The sequence below is a fragment of the Cololabis saira genome, chromosome 16 (assembly GCF_033807715.1).
Source record: "Cololabis saira isolate AMF1-May2022 chromosome 16, fColSai1.1, whole genome shotgun sequence".
Taxonomy (NCBI): domain Eukaryota; kingdom Metazoa; phylum Chordata; class Actinopteri; order Beloniformes; family Belonidae; genus Cololabis; species Cololabis saira.
Window position 1 is genome coordinate 17,587,992 of NC_084602.1, and position 25,396 is coordinate 17,613,387.

The window sequence follows — 25,396 nt, forward strand, 5'->3', positions numbered from 1 at the left end:
TACTGTACACTAAAAAAAATAATTTCTAAAAAGTGAAGAAAAAAAAAAAGCCTTGTTTCAAGACAATTAGTCTTGGTTTTGTCTACAGGACTGTTTTGACAGTTTTAAGAATTAGTCAAGCCGGTTTTTCTGACCCCATCGGCAGGGGTATTTTGCTGAATATAAAGCATTTAGACTAGATTTAGGAAGATTAGACTTATTTCTGGAGGAGTTTTTGCAGTGTGGCTATCCATCTCATGAGTACACTGTAAAACAACAAACCTGGTCTTCGTTCATGGACCCGGAACAGAACAGAAACCCAGCCCCCGAACCAGAACCAAAGCTGCAGGGTTGTACTAAAAGAAACTAAGAATTCTACACCTGCTGAAAACAGCTACTTGATGTTGCACTTTGCCACAAAAACCAAAAGGTTGTAATTATCAAAAGAACAAACTGAAATGATTTTATATGAAACAAGAATTGAATATTGGCTTATGTTCGTTTATATAAAAAAGCAGTTTCCCAGTATTCATTAAAACATAAACAGTCAGGACAAGCATTTACACTGCAGTAAAATTAAATATGAAGATGAACTGAAAAGAAAAACAAGTACAACTTGCATCATTTTGCACATGAAAAACAACAGGATGTGATGACACATCTCAGGGTTGTCATTATTCATTATTTATCCCTAAAGCTGTTTTGTCTTCAGACTGGTAGATACAACAGCACAAAGAAAATCCTTTTTACAAAATAAAAGCGCGTAGTGGGTTTCTTGTATCTACAGCGCTCCTCATACAGCTGAAGTCTGCTCCCTCTCGGTCATTCCTAAATCACTCCTGCTCTCCCGTGGCTCATCACAGTCGCTGATGGAGGGGAATCCAACCCTCTTCTCCACCCACCGAGCCACACTGAGCAGCTGCTTGTCCTTCAGGGCCGGGCCAATCAGCTGCAGGCCAATGGGAAGGCCCCGCCTTGATAATGCCACTGGGACGGAGACGGCGGGCAGACCTGCAGCGAAGAAAAAACAGATCTGAAAGAAAACTCATGAAAGAGTGAAGGATTTGACAGAGAGGGCGAGTTAGAGAGCGGCTTGGAAGATGGAAAGAATCTCGTAATGAAATGTGTAAATGAAGGCCTCTTTAATACAGGGGAACATATGACGTCTTAACCACACTGACGCTGGTTTAGACAATCCAGTTACAGGTGTGGCTGCTCACACTCTGCATCTGCGCACTTGTGGGGGAGGGATAGTACTTCCTGCACTCCGTCGCCGGCTTAGCTTGAAGGGATTTTTTTGTACCTGCCATGTTTGCAGGCTGGGTGAAGACGTCTTCCTGTGCACTGCGTGTGCGGTTGTCTTCTTGTGTAAAGTCGTGGAAGCAGGCCGCATCCGTTAGGGTGGTGGGCGTCAGCAGCAAATCGACTCCTGAGCCAAACACGCGCCTGAAATCATCCGCGATCAGCCGGCGGACCTGCTGGGCCTTTACAAAGTAGTGCTGGTAGTTCCTGAAATAATTCAAGTGTCAGGAAACATCCAGCTGATAGACATGCAGCTTTAGTTTTAGTGAGTAAATAAGGAGGGCACAGACAGGTGCAATCTGCCGCCTTACTGTTGAAGCAGGAAGTAGTTTCCGGACAGTATCCTCCCTCTGACCACATCGTTGAAGCCCTCGTGTCGAGTTGTAGAGTACATGACCTCAGTGGAGTTGTCCATCTCGCTCCGGTGGCCTGGCAGACCAGATCAATAACCTTTATCACCACTTACATGCCACAAGCAAGACAATTACTTTTAACCAACAATATAAGCAAGCTGCTTGGAATTCACTGGTTTCCTGCATTAAATATTCACAGCTGGATTCACACCCCGACACTAATCGTTTCAGTCAGTGGCTTCCACACCTGGAGTCCAGCTGATGAACAGAGTTTGGAGGTGTAGTTTAGAGCTACGTGGTTTAAATAGACACAAACATTTTGTTTACTGTTCGTAAGAAGCATCTGCTGACGAGACGCATGCCTCGCAAGAAGAAGACCTCTGAAGACAGCGACCAAGAGTGGTTCATCTCCATGGGACTGGAGACAGAAACAGAGTCATCTCAAAGCGTTTAAACATCCATCGGTCCAGAGTTTGACAAACTGTCTGGAAGTGGAGGCAGTTTAGTTCGGTGGCTACCCTTTCCTAGAAGTGGATATCTCCAAAGACATGACAGAACCCTCAATGAGGCAAAGAAGAACTGTTGGGTTTAAGGTCAGGGCCTGTCGGGTAACAGCGCCACCTGTAGGCAGAGAGGGGAAATGCCTCACCTCCCTGCTGAGGAGAGGAAAATCCCCTGCTGATTAGGTGACTGAGAACACCTGCCTTCGGTGCTCCAGCAGAATCACTCCAGACAAGAGAGGAGAAGCATGTGTTCAGCTTGGGTCAAACCTTGGAGAAGCTACTGGTATGATTGTTTGCACTTTAAAATCATTTATGTTAAAGTTACAAGGACTTTGAATATTAAGTTAATTAAAATATTGAAAAAGTAGATACTACATGTTTTGTTTAAAAGTGATGTTAATACATTTCTGTTTTCTGTTCGAAGGTTTTCAACCTGAAACCTGATGAGATTCCTCCAATGAAAAAATAAATAAAAATTGGAGAAAGGAAGGAAAGAGTTGTCCCGTTGCTTCCTTCATGGTTTACCAGGCCTTTGTCAAGTTTGGGCAGTAGCTGAATACTGAAAAAACTAAATAACTTGTCAGTTGAAAACCAATGCATGACAGTGAAGACGAAGAAGGATTAAAGGCCTGATAAAAGTCAAAAAGGAAGCTGTCGAAGCAGAAGGGAAAACTGGACTTGATTATAAATTGTAAAATCCTCACAAAATGGCGGAGGAAGCTTTTGGAAAGACAGTGAGCCAACTGAAGAAAGAAAGGACTTTGGCTAAAAGTGCTTTCACCAGAGCAGCTAATTTCCTCACCAGAGGAGCACAAGACATGGCTAAAAGTGAACTACAACAGGAGTTTAGAAAGCTCACCTGTGAAGCAAGAAAACTCTGTGAAGCAAGTGATGACTACAAAGCTGGTTTACTAGCAGACCTTGAAGCTGAAGATGAAGAAGCAGATCTTAGCAAGCAACAGGAGGCTGACCTGGAGAAAACAATTAATGACTGTCAGTCAAAATTGGATGAAGTCAGGGAGCTGGTTCGAGTCAGACTATGGTCAAGCTATGGACAGGATGAATTGGAGACTGCAATCCAGGAAGCAGAGAAAGCTTGTGAGGATGCTGCTGCAATGCCAGTTAGTGCTGTAAATCAAGATGGCTATGAAGTACAGATGACCTTCAGTAAACAGCTGGTCCAAGAAGCTACAAAGAGCCTAGAAGCTTGGGAGATGTGGATTCAAGTGGAGGAAAAAGCTGATCTGGAAGGCAGAGTGAAGGCCCTTAAACTAATGAGTAATAAGCTTGAAACGAAAAGAGCAAACTTTGCCATAGCACAAAGCGTTGCAAAGGAGGAGAAAGATGCAGCAGTCCCAGTGTCAGCAGCAGCTAGCATAGCAACCACACCAGCTGCACACGCCGCACCCATTGTGAGAATAAAGCCAACTAGTCTGCCCAGGTTTTATGGTTGCAAAAGAGAGTTTCACCGATGGAAAAAAGACTGGGAGAGCCTACAAAAGCAGGGGGAACCCACCGGCTCAGTGGAAGTGAAAAAAATGCAACTGTTGGACAGTGTTGATGAAAAAATCTCCAGAGACCTCCGTCTGTCATCATATAACAGTGCTCAAGACATGTTCAGAGTGTTGGAGAACCGATTTGGAAATAAGTCCACAATCACTGTGGAGATAATCGAAGAACTCGATAAGATCCCCGCCTTAAAAGCACATCAGCCAAGAAAGGTCATTGATTTAATCCAAACTGTTGAAAAAGCCCTGGCTGACCTTACAGAGCTTGGAAACACGGGTGCCATCAAGAACCCTCTGGTAATTAAGTCCATCGAAAGCAAGCTACCAGATGTTGTGAAGAAAGACTGGCTCGTGTTCATGGTGAATCCCGCAAACAATGTCACTCCTGACAACCACTTCGATAGTCTCCTCAAGTTCCTGAAAACTCAAGAGGAAATTCTGGAGAAATTGGAGCAGCTCGGAGTAACTGAGAAGCCAGAGAGGCAAGAAAGGAAGTTCGAAAGGAAATTTGCTTCCACACGTTCTGCAAGACAAGAAGTAGGATGTGTTGTCTGTGGAGATGTAAGGCACGGAGAGAAAGTTTTCTTCTGTAAGCGGTTCAAGGAATTGAAGCTGGCTGGGAAACTGAATGCTGTAAAGAAGCTGGGAGCATGTAAAAGGTGCTTAGAATGTCATAAAGAAGAGGATGAATGTACAAGCACCTACCTGTGCAGAAACAAAGACTGCAGAAAGGGGAGCTCATCAGACCACCATTTCTTTCTCTGTCCGAGAGGAGGATCCAGGAGGGGCGAGGAAGACAGAGGTGGGAAAGACAGCAGGAAAAGGACTGAGCTTACAGAGGAACAGGAAAAATTCATGGCTGAACTCTCCCCTGAAATGGCAGAAAAATGCAGACGGGCTTTTACCAACATGACTGCAATAACCAACTGTGCAGAGAAGGACCGGTTGGGACTAGTGAAGGCAAATGGATTAGAAGAGCTACCTGTTATTATGATGCTGCTAGAAGTCACTGCCAATGCAGGTCAGAAGATCGGAACCTTGATCGACTTAGCATCGGACACCAACTACATCACTCACAGAGCTGCTGAAAGACTTAAGCTGAGGAGTGAAGCGATTACCTTAGTTGTCCAGGGAGTTGGAGAAATGGCGATGAGAGTCAACACCAGGCGATATCTACTCCGAGTGAGAGTCAAGACACCCCGAGGGACGGAACGAGCTCATGAACTCGTCTGCTATGGTCTAGATGAAATAGCAAAAATCCATAGAGTCATCAAACCTGAACAGTTGAGGAAGTTCTTCCCAGAGACTGAGCTGGAGGATTTGAAGCGACCAGAGAGTATTGAATTACTCATCAGCCACCGCGAAGGCAGACTTGCCCCACAGAGAGTGAAGATCGTTGGGGACCTCGTCTTGTGGGACGGCCCACTGGGGAAAACTGTAGGAGGAGCTCATCCAGGTCTCTTTGAGGAGGTTTACATGGCAGCACATCAATCTGAAACACACTTCGCTCGCTCAATGAGAACAGCTGCCGTGAAATATGAAGAGCTCATTGAAGCAGGAGGGAGGCAGGCTGACACCATGGTTGCTGGCAGAGAGTTCCTTGATTGGTGGAAATGGGACAGCATCGGAGCAGCCTGTGAACCGAAGTGTGGTGGATGTCGCTGTGGTAGCTGTCAACCAGGGGGAAAGGAGATGACACTGAACGAAGAAAAGGAACTTGAAATTATAAGACAAGGCCTCACCTATGTAAGAGCGGATGACCACAGTAATGCCCCACACTGGGACACAAAGTATCCCTGGACTGAAGACCCAATTTCTCTTCCCAACAACAGGAGTGGAGTGGTGGCTACCTTTCTGAAGACAGAAAAACAGCTCAGGAAGGACACCGAGTGGCAGGCTGCCTACACAGCCCAAATACACGAAATGGTGGCAAGAGGAGCAGCAAAGAAACTCACCAAAGAGAGTATTGACTGTTGGAGGGGACCGTTGTGGTATGTGAGCCACTTAGCAGCACCAAATCCCCACTCTTTGACGACACCAATCCGCATTGTATGGAACAGCAGCCAAAAATTCAAGGGGCTGAGTATGAATGATCTCCTTCTAAAAGGACCCGACGTTCTTAATCCAATCCAGGCAGTCTTACTCAGGTTCAGAAGAGGAGTTTTTGCAGTTCTGGGGGACATCATGAAGATGTATAACTCTGTGTGGCTGGAAGACCGGGAGATGCACCTCCACAGGTTCCTCTGGAGAGATACTCAGGATGAGGAGATCGGAGAGTATGCAATCACCAGAGTCAACATGGGTGATCGACCAGCAGGATGCATAGCACAGCTGGCTATGCGGGAGACGGCAAGGCTGCCAATGTTTACTCACCAAGAGGAGGAGCGTAGAGTCCTAGAGGAGGACAGCTATGTTGATGATATCCTGACATCCCACAGTGACTCAAACAGGCTGGAAAAGACCATCAAGGGCGTAGAGGAAATTCTGAAAGCTGGTGGATTCTTCCTGAAGCCGTGGGTCCGATCAGGGCAAAGTGGGAGGCAGACAAACCCGGAGGCAGGAAAACCTGGATCTGGAACATCAGCAGAAAAGGATGGAGTCATGATACTTCCAAATCAAAGGAGGGAAGGTGAAAACAGAGCCCTAGGGATTGGATACCTGGTCCAGGAAGACAAGCTTTACATCATAACCTCAATCAACTTCTCAAGAAGAAGAAAGAAAATAAGAACTGGACAAGACCTTCTTGAAGGGGAAGTGAAAGTAAAGACTCCTGACCCACTAACCAGAAGAGAGCTATTGAGCCAAGTAGCTGGACTCTATGACCCAATCGGGCTAGTCTCACCTACCAAGCAGAAAGGAGCCATACTTGTCAGGAAAGCATTCCAAGAGGCTGGAGGTGGAAGTCTGACCCGAGACACTTGGGACAAGCCACTTTCTGGAGACCTCAGAAAAGAAGCCATCAAACTGTTTGAGGAGTATGTGCGTCTTGGCCAGATCACTTTCCACAGAAGTCTCACACCAGCAGGCTGGGTTGGAAAACCTTGGGGAGTAACATTCTCGGATGGAAGTGACAAGAGCTTCGGAGCTGTGGTGTACCTCAGATGGGAGACAGAGCAAGGCATCCAGGTCAGATTGGTTGGATCCAAAGCGAAGCTCACACCACTGGACCAAAAAGGGGAACCAGTCAAGGCAGAGATTTGTGGTGCAGTCTTTGCAACCCGGCTCAGAAGATACTTTGAAAAGCACAGCCGAATGGAAGTAGAACGGTGGTTCCACCTGCTAGACAGCCAAACTGTGCTGGGAGCCATTCACCGAGACAGTTATGGATACCAGACCTTCTTTGGAAACAGGGTTGGTGAAATCCAGAAAGCCGGATCGCTTGAGGACTGGTGGTGGATCCCAGGAGACGTGAATATTGCTGACATTATTACCAGAGGAGCAACTCCTGAGGTTCTCCATGAGGATTCAGAATGGCAAAATGGACCATGGTTCCTGAGGCAGCCAGTGGAGGTGTGGCCAAAGAAGTCAGCTAAAGAAGTTGCAGCAAACGCCAAGGAGGGCATAGACCGACTCCAAAGGAAGGCTTTCTCAGCAGTAATGACCAGGGCTCAGGCAAGGAGTAACCAAAGTGTTGCACCACAAACTACTGACTGCAATAAACCTGTGACTCCTCCAATGACTCCTGATAATCGGAGAGAAGATCCAATCCGCAGACCTCCAGCAGGCTCTGCAATCAAACTGCTTGTGGATGAAAGGAGGTTCAGCAGTTTAACCAAACTGATCAGAGTCATTGCCTGGGTGTGGAGAGCTGCAACAAGGTGGAAGATGAAAGGCTCAGCTGTCAGTCAGCCAAAGTGGGAGGTAATAACCCCAAAGGAGGATGCTAAGACCAAGGCCAAACAAGCTGTACTGTCTGCTGGGGAGTGTGAAGACGCATTTCGAGACCTTTGCCTTGCGGCCCAGGATGGGGTCACCTTTCATGACACTACCCTCAACGGACTGGCTGTATACAGACACAAAGAATCAGGATTGCTGCTATGTGGAGGAAGAATACAGATCTTCAATGAAGAGGAAACCGCAGTACCAATCCTACCATATGAGGCTTGGATATCAACACTTCTGGCTCAGGAAGCCCACAAAGTGAACCACGAGGAGGTAGCAGGAACACTCCTACGGATGAGGAAGAAAGCCTGGGTTGTAAGAGGCCGAAGATTGGCTAAGAAAGTTGTTGACAGCTGTGTGATATGCAGAAAGGCCAGAGCAAGGAAGTGCCAGCAGATCATGGGCGACCTTCCAATGGAGCGGACGCAGCCAGCCAGACCATTTGAGTTCACAACAGTAGATCTATTCGGACCGTATGAAGTGAAGGATGCGGTGAAAAAGAGAGTGAAGCTCAAGGTCTGGGGTGTTGTCTTCTGCTGTATGGCGTCGAGGGCTATACACACAGATGTCGTTAGTGACCAATCAACCGAAGGGTTTTTACTTGTTTACCTAAGATTCACAGCATTGAGAGGGCATCCAAGAAAGCTGTGGTCAGACCCTGGGACGAACTTTGTGGGAGCCAAGCCTGCCCTGAAAGAACTTTACCTCTTTCTGCAGCAGTTGGAAAAGGCAGAACTAGAGAATGAGGCTTCCAAACATGGAACAGACTGGAGCTGGAAGATCCACCCAGCAGACTCGCCTCACAGGAATGGAGCTGCTGAAGCAGCCGTTAAGCTCGTGAAAAGAGCCCTGCATAACCTGGGAGGAGATGGAATCTTTACATGGGGGGAGTTTCAAACATTCCTTCACATGGCAGCCAACCTGGCTAATGAGAGGCCGATAGATGCCCGGACTCAGAGTCGAGAGGACTGCATAGACTACATCAGCCCAAACTCTCTACTGCTAGGTAGAGCTGGACCTAAGGGGGACCCAGGAAGCTTTGACTTTGAAAGCTACTCTTACAAGAGGCTAAGAGTGATCCAAGCAGAAGTTAACAAATTCTGGAAAAAGTGGAGTCAGTTGGCTGGCCCCAACCTGTTTGTCAGGAGTAAATGGCATACAAGAGAGCGCAATGTTGCCATTGGAGACATCGTCTGGGTAGCGGACCAGAACGCCTTGAGGGGCCAGTATAGGATGGCCAGAGTTGTCGGTGTCAACACCGACAGGAAAGGAGTCGTGAGGGATGTGTACGTTCGAACCTTCCCAAGCTACCCAGTCTCCTCTGGGAAACCTATCAAAGGGGTTGGCAAAGCAAAGACGGAACATTCAACCCAACTCCCTGCTACAGTTCTTCACAGAGATGTCAGGCGGATAGTCGTCTTGCTTCCAATGGAAGAGCAGGGTAACACAGGAGATACAGGTGATGAAGAGGATGGACCAAAGGTTGGACAGGCCACCACTAAGTAGATGGCTGTGACCTCCTTGGGTTCAGGAACCAGGAGCTCAAGTGGGAGGTGTTGGGTTTAAGGTCAGGGCCTGTCGGGTAACAGCGCCACCTGTAGGCAGAGAGGGGAAATGCCTCACCTCCCTGCTGAGGAGAGGAAAATCCCCTGCTGATTAGGTGACTGAGAACACCTGCCTTCGGTGCTCCAGCAGAATCACTCCAGACAAGAGAGGAGAAGCATGTGTTCAGCTTGGGTCAAACCTTGGAGAAGCTACTGGTATGATTGTTTGCACTTTAAAATCATTTATGTTAAAGTTACAAGGACTTTGAATATTAAGTTAATTAAAATATTGAAAAAGTAGATACTACATGTTTTGTTTAAAAGTGATGTTAATACATTTCTGTTTTCTGTTCGAAGGTTTTCAACCTGAAACCTGATGAGATTCCTCCAATGAAAAAATAAATAAAAATTGGAGAAAGGAAGGAAAGAGTTGTCCCGTTGCTTCCTTCATGGTTTACCAGGCCTTTGTCAAGTTTGGGCAGTAGCTGAATACTGAAAAAACTAAATAACTTGTCAAGAACCCATGGTGAAGCATGGTGGAGGGAGCATCATGTCTTGGGCTTACTTTACTTCTTCAAGACCTGGACAACGCGTCAACATCTTTAGTTATTGCCGCTACAGCTGTTGCGAAAGTAGTCAACGGATGACGACAGCAGCAGATGATCATTTAAATGATTATTCAGAGGCAGAGCCCTGATGTAATGCAGTGATGAATAATGATTAAGTTGTGTTATAGCACAACTACATCAGATAAATGAGTAGGCCTGCAACGATTCCTCGAGTATCTCGAATACAAAAAATAATCGAGGAATTTCTTTTGCCTCGAAGCCTTGTTTAATTCAAAAATAAATTTAAAGCTCACGTTTCACACTGATTCTTTTTGATGTGACACCACACCACAGATACGCCCATAGATACACATGATAGACTATATTTAGATACACTGGATATATAGATACACATATGACATGTATACCAGTGTATATTATATATAATATTATATATTAAAAATGTTTGGCAACAATATATAATATTATACATTGTACATTACATATTATACACTGTATATAGATACACTGTTTAAACGTTGCACAATTGAAAGGCATTTAGAGGTGTTTAAGAATAAATTTTATTTTAGATACTTAGATACTTAAAAACAAATAAAATTGTTTCTCAATATTTTTTCTATGTCTCAGGAAATGTTAAGTTTGAAGTAATTTTATTTATTTTTATTGGAAAATTTTACAAACAGTTAACTATTTATATGTAAATCAATGTCATTTTTTTCTTATAAAAGGAAACAAATTGGTTGTTTTTATTAAGTGATCTGTCTTGTTTTCTATTGTGTATTTGTAATTGGGCTTTAATGAATGAATGAATGAAAACCTTTATTGTCCCCGTAAGGAGACTCGGTTTGTCAGCCAGCAACAGAACAGTTAATTAAGCAAAAGTACGTTTTATCCGATTACTCGATTAATTGATAGAATTATCGATGACTAAAATATTCGATAGCTGCAACCCTACAAATGACACCAGAAAAACTAGATTTTGATAACTTTGGATTGACTGATTACGCCACATTGAGTCATGCTGGAGTCGTGCAAATGCAAAAAAGTGTTTCATTACACTTTTATAAATAACCTGGTTTATCGACACGTCTGCAAAACCACCACTTAGGCTTTGTGCAATTCTAGTGGTAATGAAAACACGACTAGTGATCCTAAACATAGAGATACTCTGTCCTATCTGCAGAGTTTGTACCTATTTTTGAGAGAAGGCTAAAGACTCAGCTCTTTAAAGAGCACTTCTGCATCTAGTAAACTAGACCTGAGAGCTTGACGAAGTCATTGCTGCCACAGAAGAGTCAACCAGCTGTTTGCTTACGTTTCCCTCCAGCACTGTGAATGTTTAATGGTCATGTTCAATAAAGACACAAGTAATTGCAATAGTTGGTGTTTTATCAGTGCAAGCACAATGTTTTTGTGTATTATTGTGGCTTAAATGAAGATCAGATCACAAACTATAATAAATCAATGCCACTTCTCTGCCACTGTAACGCGGTGCAGCTTGGCTCATACCGTACTCAAGTCCATCGAATCGGGCCATGTTGGATGCCACTTCAGCGTGGCATAGAACGTGGTAACAGACGATGGAGTACTGGGTATGTGGGAGGGACACTCGCTCCACCCGAGCCCCCGCCCTCTCAAACATGTCTGCCACACGACTCCACTGCGCCAATATCTCCTCGGACAGACCGGGGGCATGGTATTCCTGGTGGATAATCAGACAGGACAGCAGGATTGGAGGCGTTAGTCGGGCTAGTGCACCGTCTAGCCCCGTACTTACTCCTGGTAATACTGGGTACTCTTCACGGACTTCCCGCTGAGCCCAGGACTGAATTTTAAATCCTTCTTTAATCAATTGGCATTTTATGGATTTGAATGGGAATATATCTGAATGATGACTGGACTGTAACAGCTCTGTGGTCCATAAACGCTGAGACCTTTTATTAACTCACCTCTGGGATGCCGACGCAGATATTCCTGACGTCCAAGTCTTCAGGGAGCTCCATTTGTGATGAAGGGGCAGGAACTGTGGTGGAGTCTCTCACATCGAGTCCTTGGAGGACACCTGTTAGAAAACCAACGGAGTCTCAGGTTACAGAGTGTATCTGAGGCCGGTTTATCCCCGTCACATCAACCAGATAGCATCATCTAGTGCCACAGTTGATGGTTAGGAGCACATTAAACAATCTATCGTATGGGTGATCTACCCAATACTTTCATGTTTGCATTTTGGCTATAAACATATAAACGAGCTGATTGATAGAATTTTTTTTTTCTTATCCTGTTTTCAGGGTCAAGAAATTTTTTGGGGCAGGTGCTCATATCAAGAGAAAAAGCACTCAGTTAAGTAATATTTGTTTCCAGTGTGATATGCTGCATACGAGACCTAAAGCAGCACTTGTTTGGTCAAAAGCGGCATTTGTTTGGTTTAATTGTGTAAAACTGCTTGGTGACAAAGCTTTGGCACTGTAAAAGTAAACATATTGTAACTGTTGCGGTGTTTTATGTTTAACTGGCTCAACAAAGCCTTGCTTTGTTTGCTGCTAATAAATGTCATTGGAATAACTGTTACTTTTAAATGCTTTTATGAAAATGTGTGACATCATATGTGACCCATTGAAAGAAATCAGACCAACTTCCTGTCTTCTTGCAGCTCATTTTGCACCACTTGTGATGTGACTTCTGTCCTACTTTAACGATCTCCCATTCTGCTGCCAGACGCACAAACATTTACACTGTTTTAAACGGTCCACATAACGGGAATCGATGCAAACAGAAAGCTTTAGAGGTGGAATGGAGCTGCTGTGGAGGCAGACAACTACTCAACAGGTGTACTTTCTCCTGGCTTTTTCCTCTTGCATGTTTGGTGCTTCACGCTCTCGTAGCCTCCGACACTGTTTTCATTATTTAACATTTGCCTGCAGGAAGCTGGATTAACATCATTTGGCTGCTGCGACACACACGTCGATGGAGCTGTCAGAACTAGTACTTAATCATCTTTGTTGTGACCAGTTTTTCATTCAAATTAAATTCTGAGAGATAAAATAATGTTTCTTTTTAAAACGCAAAATAAAAAATTGCTGGAAAAAAAGTTCAGTAAGGGTATTCATAAAGTCAGAACGTGAAAGATAGTTGCCTCAGCACCACCAGGAGCCTTCCCATTTTCGTCAATTGGTCTTAGGTCATAAGAAAAATTAACTAGTTGTTTATCAGCACCTTCACTTCTCACCTAAGACGACAGATGCATCGCTGACGCAGCGCGTCATTATTCCTGGGACGTCCATGGAGTTGACCAGTGGGATGAGACCGTGTCTGGACAGGAGGCCGTACGTGGGCTTCAGGGCCACAACACCACACAGCGCTCCGGGGTTACGCGTCGACCCGCCCGTGTCTGACCCCAAAGCCCTGCCAGGTAATTTACCAAAACAGTCCATGAACATTTGAAAGCTCCAGTTTGGATTTTGCTCTATATTTCTTGTTGGCTTGATTTCCTGAAACATGAGAGTGCCCCTCACAGGTAGCTGGTGAGTGAAGCGACAGCTGCGGCGCTTCCACCTGAACTTCCTCCAGCGATGACCCAGTCGGAGTCTGCCGCCGTCTCCCTATGCCCCCTGTAGGAAGCAGCGTAGCTCCAGGGGTTCCTGACTGGACCGAAAGCCCCGTCAGTACTGCCTGAACTGAGAGAAAAACAGAAAAGGAAATACATTCCCAGTCATTTGTATTTATTTGTATTTAAACAGTTCTACTTGTAGTCATGTGAAAAGGTTTGTACCTGCTCTCTTAATGGTCATATGTATTTAAAAACATTGTAAAAATCCTCTGATTATAATAGGTCAACAAAAGACCTGTTTTTTTACTGTATCGTTGGGGGTTGTTTCTTTTAAAAAAAAGTGAAGCCAAAGACAAAAATAAAACTGGACAATGCAAAGTACCCACTTAATGCTTCAGTAGGATTTAAGAGGGTTACTTGCTGTCAGGTCCTGCTGATCATCTGCCCCGTGGAACTGATCATTGACCTCATGGGAACTGATCATCAGCCCTGTAGGAATTGATCATCAGCAGTTGTGCTGATATTTTGGCAGTTTGCTGTTTTAGGTGCGTGACAGAAAAACCAAACAGTATCTCAAGCACGGTGGTGGAGGAGGGGTGACGATTTGCAGAGACAGTGAGATGCAACACTGGCGTACCTCTGTATCTCAACATCTCCACTCTTTCGAAAGAGCCACAATGCGCATTACCCTGTTTTTGAGGTGGCCTAACCTACTCTTAAGTGCCACAAAACGTGTATATTTGGGTTTTGTGGTGAATACTGATCTATCGGTGTTTAGACACCACCTAGGTGGCCTGGTCTTGCTTTTGGATGCATGACACTGCTCTCAGATGCTGCACCACAGTGTAATACGAGGCTGTATTGTGAAATTACGTTCATGTTAATAATAGTGCATATAGCAGACCTATTGGTTAGTTTATTTATTTTTATTATTTAAAAAAGGACAATGTTAACCATCGCCATTTCACATTTCAGGAAGCTGAGCAGCGAGCATGGAGGGTTAGTGTCCGTGCAGTAGAAGAGGGAAGTAGGGCTTTCGTAGTTAGATCAGTAGTCACATCCCGGGGGAACTGGGAGTGTGGGGACAGAGTTTGAGGAAGACATATGTAGTCTGGTTATTTATTTGAAGTTTGTTTTTCTTTTAGTATGAAAATGAGGGTGTGAGAGGTCTGATGAGATCAACCAGGCCTTTGAGAACGAAATCCAGGGAGAGGAAGTTTATTTACGGCTCGGCAGTGGCCTATTTGCATTTCTTTGTTAGGGACCATCCTGGTAAGTTTGTTTGCTTGTGATAGGTGTTAGGGAAGGTAGTATCAGCACTGTTAGTACCTGGAGCTTGCACGAATGGGACCTGGGTGTGTTGAAGATGGCAGAGGTTGGGCTTTGGCAACCACTAGTTGTCAAAGCCCGACCTCTGAGGTAGTTGTGTTGTTGAGGAGCAGTGACAGCTGCATAAGAGGAGTGACCCTGGGACGCCAGAGATCACCGTTTAGCCTTCTGAAGATGTTGTGGGACCAAATAAACGAGACACTAGCAAAAGGAGGTTCCCATCTGAAGACCCCTGAGACACGTCAGTTACTGCAACTCTCAGGTCACAGTCAAGTTGTGCCACAGCCTTTACTGAGAGCTAATCCTTCTGGGAGCACAAGGGTCAACCTGCCTAATACTAACACCCACTATGATCAGAGGATTTTTGTAATGTTTTTATACAAAAGACAGGATTAAAGAACAAACTTGGTCAAAAGCGCATTTAAAACAAAACACGTTCATAGACAGAAATAGAGTTACTGTGAAAAAACATAGTGACAATGTGAACTTTACCCCATTGCAAACTCGTCCATGTTGGTTTTGCCCATGAGAACGGCTCCCTGGTCGAGGAGCTTCTGCACCACGGTGGCGTTGTACAGCGGAGCGTAGTCTGTGGACAACACAGACACAGGTTCATAGTTCTGGACCCGTATGATTGGAAATAAAACCTGAAGGAATTTTTACTACAGACTTTTAAGCATCCTGGAAGCACATGTGGTCTTGATATTCTCAGTGCAGAAGTTGTCCTTGACTGCAAAGGGGATTCCATCCAGGGGGCCTCTGGGAACACCTGCAGGAAGACAAGTTCAAGCGGTAACTCTGATGCGTCCACTCAGAGCAGGAGCAGAGCTCATGACTACAAACCTTGCAGCAGCCGGGCTTCCGACTGCTCGGCCTGCTTCAGGGACAGCTCCTCTGTCACAGTGATGTAAGCGTTAAGGTGCCAGGTTTTCTTGATGCGATTCAGACATTTCCTGCAGAGCTCCGTTGGGGAGATTTTCCCCTCCCTGAACGCCAGAGATACCTGGAAAACAACAACGAAACAACGTCAATGGAAGGTAACTCCACATGGATGAAAGCATATCTACTGGGCCCCGATGCTGCATCATTCCAGGGAAAGTCATCAACAAGTCGATGGTCAAATGGACAAGCCCATAAACAGTGTGGCTGAGCTGAAGTCTGGACCTCTGAGATGCTTCTGACAGGCTTGATATAATTTAAGTTACCTGGAGCTATACCTGTGGGAGTATTTTATTCCCATCAAACACAAGGGGTTCACTGCATGACATCATCAAAAAATCTAAAGAAATCATCAGGGAGAAAATAATTGTCTGGATTATCCTTTGCCACAATTTCCAGACACCTGGAGGTCCCATGTTCAACTGTGAAAACAATAATATGCAAGAAGAAACAGCTTGCAGGCCTCAGAAAACCATCCTCACTTTGAAATATGGGAATGGCAGCATCATAAAGTGGGGCTGCTTTATTATAGTACACATCACAAAATAGACATGATGAGGAAAGTCCTTTCCTCATTATGTGGAAATACTGAAGCAACAACATCTAAAAGTGAAAGCTTGGGCATGGATCTCCTTCCAAGGAGACAATGACCTCAAGTAAAGCTCCAGATGAGCTGCAAAGAGGCTTCAGGACGAGTGTAAGGGTGCGTCCCAATACTCCCCCTCGCCCTCCTTTTCTTCCCTAACCCTAACTTTTGCGCGTTCCCGTGAAGGTAGTGGTGTCCCAATTCCTCTTTTCACCAAGGGGGAGGGGGCATAACGAGGGCTAGGGGCTGAGAATATCCCCTTCAAATCGAGGGATTTCAGATGCTGACTTGGCGAGCGAGGGGGTATGAAGATTTCCCAGAATGCTTTTCGTCGTCATTTGCGGACTGAATCAAAAAAAAAAACATGGAGGACATTTCTGTTTTTTTTGGGAGTAAAATCAATATTTTGAGTTAGTTTCTGCATAAAAATGCATTTTGATTACATTTCTCGGCGCAAACCGATATTTTACTTTCATAATATTCACTCAGTGAATGTACATCATCCCTTTTTTGTCCGTTGTTCGCTAAGATCACGCCGGAATATGGTTACGTAAGCTACGCCGTAAGCTACGTAAGCTACGCCGTAGGCTGCGTCTATTTAAAGCTCGCCGACCGAGGAAAACATGCTTTACAGACTCGTCTCGATTTTGAGCAAGCAAGCATTTTTTCATTTTTTTGAGTCAAATGGCGAACCGCAAAGAGCAGGAGGATATTGAACCCACAAATGTAAGTATAATGTCCCATGGAATTAAAAAAATCACAGTGCTTTTGTATGTTTTAACAGTTTGAACAGTACATAGAAATACCACATTGTTTATTGTTTATTTTTAATACCAAAGAGTGAAATTACCGGAGTCAAATTACTTGTTGGACAATGTTCGAACCTGGCCAATAAAGCTGATTATGATTCTGAGTTAACGTAAGATAATATGTGGCTGTTGATGATGAGTCGGGTAGATAACATGCCGTGTCCTGTTAACTACTCGTTAACTCTCATATTTTCTACAAATTTGTTGTATATTTCACATTACTATAAGGCAGCAACGTTATTTGGGGGGGGTTACGAAGTAATAACGTCGCTTGCTGCCTTGTTATCATAGTTCAAACTTTTTTTTTTTGTTGTTTGTTTGTTTTTTTTACGAGGACGTTTGTGCATTGCAGTAATCACATTTCATTCCAGGGACTCCGGATCAGGTCCGACACCTAATAAGGTGAAAAAAAAGAATGAAAAAACATGGACAGGTTCCTGAACCTTTTAGAGAAAATGGTGGACCAGACACCTCATCAGCAGTAGCAGCACATACACTGCAAACTTTTTTTTTGTACATATTTCTGTGCAAATTTTTTTATATGGAACAGCACCTTTCTTTGTTCTGCGTGCAATGTTTACTTTTTTTCTTTTTAAAAATGTTATTTGAATATAGCAAATAAAGCCTTTTTTACTGCGGATTCTCTCACTATCCTTATTTTACTATTGATCTTGTTGTACAGTTTATAATTTGAGACATTACCTTACTTTGAGAAACCCCAGAAGAGAAAACTGTTGTGAAACAAGTTTTATTAGACAATTTAAAAGTATTTCCAAGTGAGTAAAACCACACAAGTACAAAACTATATGAAGAACATATGGACAGGTTCCTAAACCTTTAAGAGAAAATGGTGGACAGGACACCTCATCAGCAGTAGCAGCACATACACTGCAAACTTTTTTTTTTGTAAATATTTCTGTGCACATTTTTTTATATGGAATATAAGTGCCATATTAACAGCGCTACAGCTGAAATTAAAACAGCTTTTGGCTCTCAGCTTCCTGATCAGGCTAGGGATGGAAACGAGGGGTAGGGGGAGAATTGGGACAGGCACCTGGGCCAAGTGCCCTAGATTTTAAGTGCCCTAAAATCTCCCCCTTCTTTTTTAGGGCTTAGGGAAGAAAAGAAGTGCGAGTGGAGAAAAGAAGGGCGAGGGCTGTTGAAAATTTGTGTAAGCCCTGAAAAAGGCATCTACGAGCAAGAAGCCCACAAACTGGACTCAGCTCCAAGAGATCTGTCACGGCCAAACCAACCAATCAACCAAAATTCAAACAAGATACTGTGAGAAGTTGTGGATGCCCACATATCTGAACTTAAACGGCTGTAAATTTCAAAGAAAGTAATGAAAACTTCTTTAAAATAACTTTGTATCATCATTCTCACATGGAAAAAAGGGGAGAATCACTCAACTGCATTTAACTACATAAGGCTGTGACGGATCGATAATAATAATAATGTTGATAAGTCAACGTTTGAAGTGGATCGAAATATTTCACCTAGTCCTAAAACAAGTCTTAATACTGTGCGTGTTTTTTTATCCGCTTCAGATGTGGACTACTGTGCCAGTAATTGTGCTAGTCTTCTGTAACAAGGTCATTCCAAAAAGCTGTATTTCCAGTTTTGATATTATATTAGTGGTTGTTTTTTTCCCCTATGATAAAATATTAAAGCATATTTAATTTTTTTTTAATAAAAAGGAGACATATAATGAAATGTTTCAAATAAAACTATTTGATGAGGTCTAAATGAAATATTTGTAATTATTATTTGGTCAAAACAAAGTTACAGGCGGAGGGGGCGGAGGCAGCTCTTCAACTTAACTCTACACCTTTTATCTGCTGGAAGTGCCTCTTTCAAAATGTGTGTTACAGCTTTGTGCTACTCAATTCTGAGATATAGTGAATGCAGCATAATATGAGGCTCGGTGGATGTAAAAAAAATTGGGAGGCTGGAAAATTGACCTATTGGTAACTCCCGCCCCCTTTAGTTTTTGCTGTAAAACTTGAACATCTATCAGCTTGGATTAAAGTTTTACCGTCTGTGTTGAAACCTTGTCCCAAGATTTTTAAGACACATTTTGCACACAAGAGGACTACTTTTCATCAAGGAGCATTCAAATGAGACTTAACTATGACATGCTGGGATATGTACAACATATAGAAATAGATATAAATGGTAGTAATGTTAAATTTGCAGGTGAGGGTTTACAGATCACACTGAAGCAGGAGAAGCCTCATCTTATTGTTGTCATGATTATGAAGCCTCACGACTGGAAAACATCCGGGCTGTTTATTCACCGCCAGGTAAGAAAGGTTATACGTTTGTGTCTGGTGCTCGGTGGCTCCATAATCTGAAGAAAACTCAAGACGCTAGTGATGATTAATGTTAGCTACCGTTAGCATCAGCAAGATAACTTATCAGAGGCAAAGTCTGTGTTGCTTCGTCACGATGGTCATTCAGTAACTCTGGGTAATGTTAGAGTTAAAAACGTGAACCTTCTTGACATTAGGCAGCTTAATCCAAAGCAGACATTAAGCTTTGTTCTGTTTGGATTTAGGAAATGGAGCAAAATAAACTCCGCTGTCCAACTTCTCAGAACAAAATAGAGTTCAGGATGTTCCATGGTGCGTCCGAAATGCCATACTAAAAAGTATATACTAAAAAGTATACTTAAATTGGGCACACTTTTGAGTAAATATCAGTAGTGTGCATTAATTGGGACGTACTATTAAGAGCACACACGGCACTTCCTGCCGTTGGGAGGAAGTGACGTGTCACAGCAGCAGTAGCAGCACTGCTCCGCTCTTTCCCGTTTATTCTGGCCGAAACAAGATGACATTATATAATATTATTATATACGAATATTATAATATTAATATTATATAATAATATTATTATACTTAATATTATACTTATGACATATACGTAACACTTAGCAACCAAACACCGCTGCATTGCATTGTGGGAAGTTTCTGCTCGGCTAGTGTCCATCAATCCACACTAATAAATTTCTACGGAATGAGTATGGATAGCGCATACTATTGAGTACGTCCTAATGTTTCGGACGCACTAAAAAATCTCGCATACTCATTTTGCATACTCATTAGGGTGCAATTTCGGACGCAGCCCCAGTGTTTTTCTAGGAATCTGAAAGCTACAGATGTCCAAGCTCCAGTCCCTGTGGAACTGATAATGGACAGTTATTGGTTTATCTGCTTGGGGGCGGGGCTTACTGACACGTCACTTCTTCCCTGTCGGGGTCTGTGATGTCACAGAACCCTTCACATCTGAATTTCTCCTGCAGAAATAATCTGCCCCAAATTAAGTAACAGGTTGTTTTTGCTGGTGATTTTGAGAGGCTCGTTACTTCAAACATTCAACAAACAGTTTTTAAACACACAAGTAGTTTTTTTTCTTTTTACATAACACGCCCCCTTTAAAGCATTGTTACGTATTGGCTATTTAACAGCTTTATTTACGATTTTGCAGGCACATATTGTCGTTTATACACACATAAAGCAGTAAAATGCTGATTGTCGATTAAAGTTTACTTGAAAATAAAGACAATTGAGCAGCAAAACAGGTTTTAAGTTAATATTCCATGAACATACAACAGAGACTATCAAGCTAAACAATGAGGCAATGCGCAGTCAGTCTTACTAACCTCCTTTAACGTCAGGCCAAGCATGTTTTGTTGGTTTTTTAAACAATTGTTCAAATTCACAACAACCTTAACAGTGTGCTGCACAGAGAGCTGCCATGTTTGAGCCGGCTGTCAAAACCCAACATCCTCATCTGTGATTGGACGAGGCGTGAAGAAGCCGCGCTCTGATTGGTGGAGGTGCTGAGGAGCCTGTCGAGGACAGCCGTCTCAGAGTTTTACTAAAGAACAGAAAGAAAAGATGATTTACTGCACGAGTCGTTAGACGTTTCTAGATGAGAAGAAGCAATTGTTGAGTGATTTCTGCACTTGTCGCTGATCTGCAGTTGAACAGTGTTTTGGGGGGTTCAGACATGAATCCTGCAGGATATCTAGTGTCCAGAAGGTTGCTGCTTCATCTCGCCAAGGCAAAGTGCACACACACGTGTGCGTCCTGGCGCTGCGGCCAGGTGAGACTGCTGAGGACCTCCGGCAGGTCCAGGACTGTCATGCCGGCCTGGGTCATAGACACATACGGAAACAACGATGTTTTGCGGTTCACGAGAGATGCCAGCTTCCCCGTCATCAACTACCCCAATGAGGTGGTGGTTAAGGTGTGTGCGGCGGCTCTGAACCCGCTTGACGTCAGCATGAGAGGTGAGTGCATCATTTCCCACCAGCACAAGGAGGTCAAATAAAAATACATTTGCATATCCGTGTGTGTAAAATACACTTGCCACCCAGTTAGGGTTGCCACCTTTCAGAAATAGAAATAAGGGACGCCCTGATTTCAGCAGCGCAGGAGCCAAAAAAAAGCCCCAAAACTTCTAAACTGAATAAAAATGTGTTTATTTTATATGAAAAAACAAAATGCTTTGATTTAAAGTTTAAAGTGCTTTAATAGCATTGAATTTTCATGACTGTACAGACAGCCAACCATACTAGCAACTGAAATAGCCTCCTATGCTCTGTATGTCCACATCAGCCCAGATGTAATATAGCCTACAGGTAAAGAATATGGTGTAAAAGTTAACTTATTTCAATAATTCAACTAGAATATGGTGTAAAAGTTAATTTATTTCAATAATTCAACTAGAATATGGTGTAAAAGTTAATTTATTTCAATAATTCAACTAGAATATGGTGTAAAAGTCAATGAAAATACGGAATCGTGTCCCGTATTAGTTCAATACGGGACGCAACATTTTTTTCTCAAATAAAGGACAATTCCGTATTTTACGGGACGGGTGGCAACCCTACCCCCAGTAGATACCACTGCTGTCTGCTGTGGGTTGGGGAGGTTGTGATTAGGACTGGGTAGATTGTATTCACCACACAGAAAATATACCTGTTTTATTTTTAAACGTAGACTAAAAACTCATCTCTTTGGTCTGGCTTTTATGTAGCATCAAATTTTATAGATTTATTCTGTTTAACATTTTTTTAAGGGTATCTGTTTTATTTATTTATCTATCTCTTGTAATGTATATATATTTTTTATTGCTGTGGACTGATTATTTTTTAGCCTTAATCCTTGAACTTTTATCCTTTTTTTTTCATTTTAATTAACTATATTGTATGTCAGTGTGCATTGGTCTCCCAGTTTTTATTTTTTTGGTCTCCCAGTTTGTTTGTTTTTTTTTTTTGTTTATTACGCTTATCCTTCAGTCAAAATGTCAAAGCACTTTGTATTTCATGTACCTGGATGAAAGGTGCTATATAAATAAAATTTGATTGATTGATTGATGTTTCAGCTTAATGGAAAGCTTTCTGTCATTTGCTGGATTGCTTTCTGGTTACAAAGTGTTATAATACATTTTAGATTCATGTAAATGACTGAGGGAGACCAGAAAGAATCTAAAAAGTAAAATCAAATAAACAACATCATGTAGACATCATGTGTGTAAAGATATTTTTAAAAACCGTCTGATCATAGTGGGTCTTATTATAAGACATAACATTATTATTTACCAAAATAAAGTGGTCATCAGCAGATGTGCAGACCTCTATAAAAGAAGATATTTTGTCAGTTTGTTGGGTCTGAAGGATGATTTAATATATTTTAGTCTTTAGATATTCCTTGTGGGTTCTTCTTTGCCTTGTTCATTCTGTGAAGCATCTTGGCTGGATGTCCACTTCTAGGAAGAGTAGCGTTCGTCCTAAACTGTCTGCATTTTGAGACCGTTATTCTAAGTTTGGACTGATGGATGCCTGGCCACTTTGAGATGACGCTTGGTCCTTTTTAATCTTCTTGAAGGCATGTCTATGGAGATCTCCTTTTACTGAGCTATGGTTCACATCTTTTATCAAAGTCAATATAAACTACAGTTTCAAACCCAGTTTGTTAAGTTGACTCCTTGCACACAAGTTAGTGGTCCCTCTTTGCAGCCAGTGTTTGGTTTTATTCAAGATTTAAGAAAAATCCTCTGATTGGAGCAGCACCAACATCTAACCTTTTTCACCACATTATTTATTAAAGAAAAAATTTTGCCAAAAAGAAGAAATCATGGCGATAACGAGCACCCCATGAGTCAGGAGTTTATCGAGCTGCCTTCAGCAGGAACATTAAGTCATTTCCTGTATAGACTACTCAGTTTTGTCCTTCTTCTTTACAATGTTGTTTCACTTTGTTAATAATTTAGTTTGTTTTATTTGTATCCATTTATATTTTATGATTTTCACTTTTTGCTTTTGCATTTCAGATTTATTTATTTATTTAGATTCATGTAGTTAAATTTATTTTTTTCCTTTGAGGGGCCATGTTGTTTTATTTCTCTTCAATAGTTTTTTTTTCAACCATTTTATATCTTATTTCTTATCTTATTTCATTCAAAGTACAGATGTGTTTTGCACTGATGAATATTTTTGATCATATTCATGTAATATAATAATTTCCACCCCTTTTTAAGATTAAAATGATCCCAATCATTTTTTGTTTGAGAACACTTCCTTTGAACTTTTAAGTGGGAAAAATAGCAAATAATAGCAAAAGTGATGAAGAGACATGGATGTTGTCTGTGATGTAGCGTAGAAAAATGCTTCTGAGGTTTTAAAAAACGTTTTTATTACAGAGTTCACAAAGTCTGCTGAAAGTGAGGTGAAATGCTCAGCTCTTTTGTGTTGCACAGTTCTGTTTAAGTAAACATATGTAACATTTAAACGTGAGGTGGCTACTCCGGGTTTGAAGCTCCTGCTGTTTAGCAGGCTTGTAGGAGTTTCCAGTGTAAAGCAGCTGAGGTTGGTGTGGATGTAACCAGCACAAGAGTTATTCTCGTGTCACAGGTCTTTCTCTTCTGGCTGCAACTGAAATTACATTTTCATCTTCATGTTACACAGCTCTTTGACTTCTCTCTTTTATATTTTGCTCATCTCAGCTTCAGGCTCATTAAGATGTTTGGTTGAATCAGAAACTCTCTCCCTGTCAGGTGGCTTCGGTGCTGCTACGCTGGCTATGAAGAGAGACCCTCTGAACATCAGCCAGTCAGGCAGTGAGTTCCCTCTGATTCTGGGGAGGGATGTGTCTGGGGTCATCATGGAGTGTGGTCTGGATGTGAAGTACTTCAGAGAAGGAGATGAGGTAAAGAAACCAAATGGCATCTGAGTAGAGTAATAGGAGCTAAATGAGTCTTGTGTGAGCAGCATGTCGTCAGAGGTTTTAAAGAACGACCTCGCTGCAGCGGTGGTGCGTACACGACATGCGTAAAGATTATTTGCAATTTAAAAACACAAAACCTCAGCTGCAGAATGAGCTGTCTGATGCCACATGATGAGGGTGTAGTCACACTCTACAACAGAGATGTAATCATGCAAAATACACAAACAGCTGCTGTTCTACTTTTGTGGGATTGATTTTCAGCTTTGTCACGGCAACAAGACAACAACTCTACTGTGAGCGCCGTCAGTCACATGTTTTACAAACTTCAGAGTTTACGACGGCTCCAGCAGCCCAGAGTCTGTTCAGAAGCTTGTAGGGTTGATTTTTACTGTGCTTGACTCCCTTTTGACATGACGCCTTAAACTTAATGTTATTTGAAATGTTTAAATTAATGAAATGTCATTCTTAAGAAAAAACATGTATTCTTGTGTCTAATGGCATCCACTCATCTGGAAGAGTCAGGACACGGTGTTTACCACAGTGGAGCATCCTCTCCTCTTTTAACGACGGTCCACAAACGTCTGGGAACAAAGGAGAGCAGTTGTTGTTTTTTCAGATGCTCCAAATTTTTTCACTTGGTGAACGGTCTGAACTGCGGGCGAAGCCGTGCTTTTTCAGTGGACGCAGTTTAGCATTGTCTTGCTGAAAGAAGGCAACGGCTTCCCTGAAAAAGGGATGGACAATGGACCTCGAAATCTTCATACATCTGGAAGCAGATTTGCACATAAATCCCCACCTTGGCAGAAACCTGCTCCAGATTGACAAACAGCATGTAAAAGTTGGTTGATAAATAGTGTGCTTGCATTTATGAATGACAGTTGCTTGCAAACTAACAGCACTATGGAAGAGGATTAGGGCCACTGAAGAGAACATTTAATTCTGAGAAAAAAAGTCTTTAATCTCAGAATTCTGACTTAAAGCCTAAACCTAAAACAAAAATAAAATTTTACTGAGGATTTTTGTTTTCATTTCTAAAAAAAAAGTCAGTCTGGGGGGCACGGTGGCGCAGCTGGTAGTGCAGCGGTCTCACAGCAAGAAGGTGGGTGGGGTTGGCGAAAGAATCTTTCTGTGTGGAGTTTGTATGTTCTCCCCGTGTTCCCTTGGGTAGCTAGTGTGAGCTACCCTCACAAAAACATGCACACAGTCCTGGGCTATACATGCCCCCTCTGGCCAACCGGGGCGCCAGATGGGGTGGGGAGGATCCGGCCGGAATAACGTGATCCTTCCACGCGCTACGTCCAGCCAGAGAAG

The 25,396-nt window shown here is 42.8% G+C and overlaps 2 protein-coding genes across 3 annotated transcripts in view; one reads left to right on the forward strand and one right to left on the reverse strand.

Moving 5' to 3' along the window:
• Nucleotides 1-20,670, reverse strand: qrsl1 (glutaminyl-tRNA amidotransferase subunit QRSL1). The gene is made up of 11 exons (XM_061743843.1): nt 20,515-20,670; nt 15,360-15,519; nt 15,187-15,285; nt 15,009-15,105; nt 13,153-13,314; nt 12,867-13,042; nt 11,590-11,702; nt 11,150-11,342; nt 1,593-1,710; nt 1,283-1,488; nt 1-990 (listed from the first exon to the last, which is right to left on the reverse strand). Exons 1-11 carry the CDS (start codon nt 20,536-20,538, stop codon nt 773-775), a joined length of 1,566 nt encoding a protein of 521 aa, XP_061599827.1. The 5' UTR covers nt 20,539-20,670; the 3' UTR covers nt 1-772.
• Nucleotides 20,668-25,396, forward strand: part of rtn4ip1 (reticulon 4 interacting protein 1) — a 16,744-nt gene continuing 12,015 nt past the window's right edge. Inside the window, exons 1-2 of one of the 2 annotated variants that reach the window (XM_061743844.1) lie at nt 20,668-21,147; nt 23,916-24,067. In XM_061743844.1, the coding sequence (XP_061599828.1) occupies nt 20,865-21,147; nt 23,916-24,067 (435 nt within the window). In that variant the 5' untranslated portion in view covers nt 20,668-20,864. Of the gene's footprint in view, nt 21,148-23,753; nt 23,773-23,915; nt 24,068-25,396 lie in introns of those variants that run through there. The other variant, XM_061743845.1, reaches the window with a different exon arrangement.